We start from the raw sequence: 4,731 nt of genomic DNA on the forward strand, positions 1-4,731 counted from the left end.
GTTCCTTATAATCACTTGTATGTGATTTTCCCATTTCAGTCTTTCAAAGAACATCACGACCTGTCTGTGAGGAAACCTGGACAAATGTGGTGGGAACACAGGCAGTTCTTTAAGACAGGGTCTAGTTCCCCCTTGAAGTCTGTCAACATTGCACTTGCACCACTGTGTAGATCAGCATAAAGGACCTAAAAAAATTGTTTTTTGTACATTTCTTTCCAGGTGATACAATATAAACAAATCTGCTATCTCTTATCTTTCTATAAGTTTCAGTTTGAGAAACCTGCAACAAGAACCAAACATAAGATGACAGAGCCTACGATTGGTGTTGTTTCATGTGCTTAGGTTGGAAAGATGGTTGATGTTGTTTCCACGACGCAGTGGAATACCAACACAATGAGAAGCCAATCAGGTTCCTCTGAAATAGTTTCCTCCCACTTCATGTGATTATATTTAGACAAATCATTTCACTAGGTTTTTAATACAGCAGTACCAAGAGGAAAGACCAGAAATGAGGAATATATTTTATTTATATCTGATGCTTAGTATTGGACGTAAGTATATGTAGATTGCTTGTACTAAAAATGTGTTACAGTCAGAAAACTTAGAAGAGGATTCGGGTGATTCTGTGTGTTGGATCATACTGACAGGTCAGATTTTTTTCCTCAGGTGGCTCAGATGAACAGATTTTTGAGACAAAGATTGTTCCTGTTGGAAAGGAGATGAAACTGACGTGCCCCCGTAGGGAAGTAGGAACCTTGTTTTGGATTAAGCTTGTTTCTGGAGACTTTCCTAAAATCTTAGGAAGGTCATTTAGCTTTGAGAGTGTTGATCAGCGCATTAGAACTGCAACAGAAACTGGAGCATTTGTTCTGTATATTACAAAAGCACGGCAAAGTGATACAGGAGTTTACTTCTGTATAAAAACAGGAAAACAAGAGTTAAAATTTTTGAATGGAATATTCCTGAAAGTTGAAGGTAAGTACACAAAAACGCCTTTAGGTCCTACAAAAATTTGGGACTTTACATAGTTTACTTTTTGCTTGTGTTTACACATTTATTCATGTGTAAATAAAAGGACTGTTTACATAATTTAATTTGTAATTTGTTTTTTAATAAACATGAATGATTGATGTGTTTCTCAGGACCAAAACCAGCTTTCACTACAGCTCCTCCATTTGATCCCGTCCATGAGAAACCTACATTCACGCTGCAGTGTTCAGTCCTCCATGACTGCCAGGATAAAGCATGTCCAGCAGCTGATACTGTGTTTTGTTTGAATGCTAAATCACATAAATTTCACTCCAGTTTGAATCATACTCATACAAATGGTGGAGCTGAATATGAAAAGAACTTGGATGGACTATCAACAACGAAATGCTTCTCCAGCTACTTGAGAAACTTCAGCACCTTTGATTCTCAGACGTATTACTGTGCCACGGACACATGTGTAGAGTCATTTTGTGAAGATACAACAAAAGGTGATACTGAAGGCGAGTGCATCATATTTTAATATAATGGAGAAAATATTTGTGCATTTGATTTGATTTTAGTTTTGAATCTAATATTAATCTAAACATGATTAATCAAATAACTAAAAAATACTTTTAACAACCATTTTAACAATGTTTAAGGCTAATTATTTTCATTTTGTGTCAGCAGTCAACAGGAACAATACAGTTCTCTATCTGTTATGTGCTGCTTTGGCTATAAGTCTGATTGTTATAGCCTCTCTAATTTATTCAATCAAGAACCTGAAGACGCAACCATATATGGATTGTAATGGTAAGCAGTCACTCATACTGTACATCAATGTATCAAATAATACTTGCAAAAGTAAACTAATTTCAGTTCTCTGCTTTTATGTGACAATATAGCTGCTGTTGGCCTGCAAACAAATGTCATTCCAAATGGTGGTCAAGAAAATCTGCAGGTAAAGATATAAATATAAAATATAACTCTGAGCTATAAGAATATTTTAATGTCTGTATGTGTAAATATTAATATGTGATGCTTCCTCAGGTGGATGAGGACTCGGTGGTTTATTCTGTAGCAACTTTTAAAAAAGTGAGCAAATCAAGGACAACAGATACAAAACCTGCAGGGTGCATCTACACCGATGCCAGGGCCCTTGTACTGGATTGACATCTATCAAACTCATCAATGTGGATACAAATATTTATACAAAGTTTTTTGTATAAATTTAATTTATCATTTGGACAAACTGAAAGAAAATATGAATTTTATTTTTTAGGTTTTTGTCATAGCTTACACGCAAAGATAATAAATAAACAACAGATGCAAACTGAATGTTTTTAAGTTTGAAAAATAAAATGTTTTTATTGTGATGTTTCACAATAATCATTTGTATATGTATGCATTCTTTGTACAAAGTAATAAACAGTTATAAATAGTCATGGTGTTAAAATCACAGACACAGATTAATTTCCTTATTGTCCATGAAAAAAAGTCTTTCCTAATTTGCTTCTTCTTCAGATTAGAAATTAGTGACTAGAAAGCTTCTATTCTTTCTTAACAGACAAACATACTGTTATGCAATGATATTAAAGCCATATTAAACCCAAAATTCAACTCATTAATTATTTCTTGAAGATTTTACTTAATATTGATTGTGGTTAAGTTGATATAGATGTTATTTTTTATGTTAATTAGCTATGAAGTTTGCATTTTGGAAACCTCTCAGTCAATGTAAGCTGCTTTGAAATAAATAACACATTGTCTTGTTTATTAAAAACTATTTTTCAGTTAAATATTAACGGCAAACCAGGAGAAAAATGATTTACATTACTTTACATTGGCTTTTTTGTTGTCGTCCTTGCCAGTAGTTACACTCGATTAAGAGTAGCGTTCTCCTCCTAAAAGTCCAGAGTGTCAACTTTTTTCTCACAATCTGAGTAATGGTGATGGACAGAGCAACATACACAAATAGTGCAGGTTTTTGACTGTCAACTTAAGTGTGATGCATTTTTTTTTTAAATTAACTAAAAGAGGCCTACGAGATGAGCATAGAGAGCTTCCTCACAGACAACCAGCCCTATCAGGTGTAGACAACACACACACACACACACACACACACACACACACACACACCTTCTCCCTCAGCTCAACCCACTCTCCCTCTACAAATATGAAGTCTGGAGAAGATTAGTTATGAAATGTTTTAAACGGATACTGGTCAGCACATCAGAGCCTGCCTAGCCCCTCCCTCGACCCCCACCAGTTTGCTTACAGAGCAAACGGGCCCACAGAGGATGCTGTCACTGTCTCCATCACCCTTCATAGATCGCTGAGCCATCTGGAGAACACGAAGAGCTATGTAAGGATGCTCTTCATGGATGACAGCTCAGCATTCAACACTTTAATCCCAGACTTCCTTACCACCAAACTAGACCAGCTTCAGATTGTCCCTGCATCTCCTCCTGGGTCAAAGATTTCCTACTCACTGGTCTCAATCAGTCAGACTCCCAGGCCCCCACATCTCTTACCCCACTGTTACTCAGCACCGGATAACCACACGGCTCTGTTCTCAGCCCCCTCCTTTACGTGTTGTAAACATATGACTGTACACCAATCCAACCACATCTCCAATTATTTCACCTGGACCCACAACAACCAAAGCTCTAATTAAGAAGGCCCAGCAGCAGCTGCTCATCCTCCCTGTCCTGTGGAAGAATAACCTGGCCCAGAAGTCGCTGGTGGAGAGCGTGCTCTCCCTCTGCCTGGGTGCTTGGTACACAGGGCCGCAACTGAGACCAGGAAGCCTGGCAGAAGGTAATTAACGCCGCTCAAAAGAGAACTGGCCTCCCTGGAGGACACGTTCAGATCTGTCTCCGGGCAACCTGAGCCATCACAGGTGATCCTTCACCACCTGTTTGACCTAGTGCCTAGGTGCCTAGGTCTGACCTTAGGTGCCTTTTGGTAGGCACTAGGTCAAACAGGTCCCACACCTCCAGATTTACAAACATTCAGACCCACCAAACACTATCCACCCGACCCACCCCATCCTCCCTCCACATATACACCCCACCCCTTCCCACCCACCTGACCAATCTGAGCCATGGTCTAAGTAACATCATCATTCAGGCCATTCACACAAAGCCTTTAGTCCTTTGCACTACCTCCAAGCACTTTGCAACCTGCTGTCTCTTGTGTGCCTTTCTTGTTTTGTATATATTCCTCTTGATTGTATGTATTTCTCCCGTTTGTTATTCATTCCTGCCAGCTTACTATTTATATTTTATTCTTGCACAGTTGCACACACAATTTTGCTGTACATTAACAATGACAATAAAGGGCTATTCTATTGTATTTATTCTATTCTATAATAATGCCACTATCTGATATCTTCCATTTAAATATTGTTCAGCTATGGTTTCTTACAAGTTGAGAGAACAATGAGCAGATACACAGTCAGCAGCTACACTGACAGACAAAAGTTGTGGTGGGCTGTTTCTGTGCTCTTTGACTGCTGAAGTTGTTTACTCAGAACAGATCTCAGTATGATCTTTCACAAGACATGAAGTGAGAGAAGAGATGCACTTCAGCAGGCCAGTTTGAGTTGAACAGTTGAGTTGTCAGCTTCCAAAAAGACAAAAGACAAACTAAAAACCAGCAACAAACAACTTAAACATAAACAATTACAAAGAAAGAACAGTACAGTATCCACATCTGAACCAAAGAGTAAAACAGTGAAATGTGGATTATTAAATATTA

General features: G+C 38.1%; 1 protein-coding gene across 1 annotated transcript; it reads left to right on the forward strand.

Moving 5' to 3' along the window:
* Positions 1 to 1,129: 1,129 nt before the first annotated feature.
* On the forward strand, positions 1,130 to 2,204 carry LOC146392940 (uncharacterized). The gene is made up of 4 exons (XM_084938332.1): positions 1,130 to 1,490; positions 1,660 to 1,782; positions 1,875 to 1,930; positions 2,020 to 2,204. The coding sequence occupies exons 1-4, from the start codon at positions 1,130 to 1,132 to the stop codon at positions 2,140 to 2,142; spliced, it is 663 nt and encodes a 220-aa protein (XP_084794458.1). The 3' UTR covers positions 2,143 to 2,204.
* The last annotated feature ends 2,527 nt before the right edge of the window (positions 2,205 to 4,731 follow it).

This window comes from Perissodus microlepis, chromosome 2 (assembly GCF_051167445.1).
Source record: "Perissodus microlepis isolate ML-2025 ecotype Zambia chromosome 2, ASM5116744v1, whole genome shotgun sequence".
In the NCBI taxonomy this organism is placed as follows: Eukaryota; Metazoa; Chordata; class Actinopteri; order Cichliformes; family Cichlidae; genus Perissodus; species Perissodus microlepis.

Bases quoted from the DNA above. Each gene is read 5' to 3' on its own strand.
- LOC146392940 (XM_084938332.1), top strand. From the start codon at position 1,130: ATGTGTTTCTCAGGACCAAAACCAGCTTTCACTACAGCTCCTCCATTT. The intron at 1,491-1,659 runs GCGAGTGCATCA...TTGTGTCAGCAG, and splicing joins AACAAAAGGTGATACTGAAG to TCAACAGGAACAATACAGTT. The intron at 1,783-1,874 runs GTAAGCAGTCAC...GTGACAATATAG, and splicing joins ACCATATATGGATTGTAATG to CTGCTGTTGGCCTGCAAACA.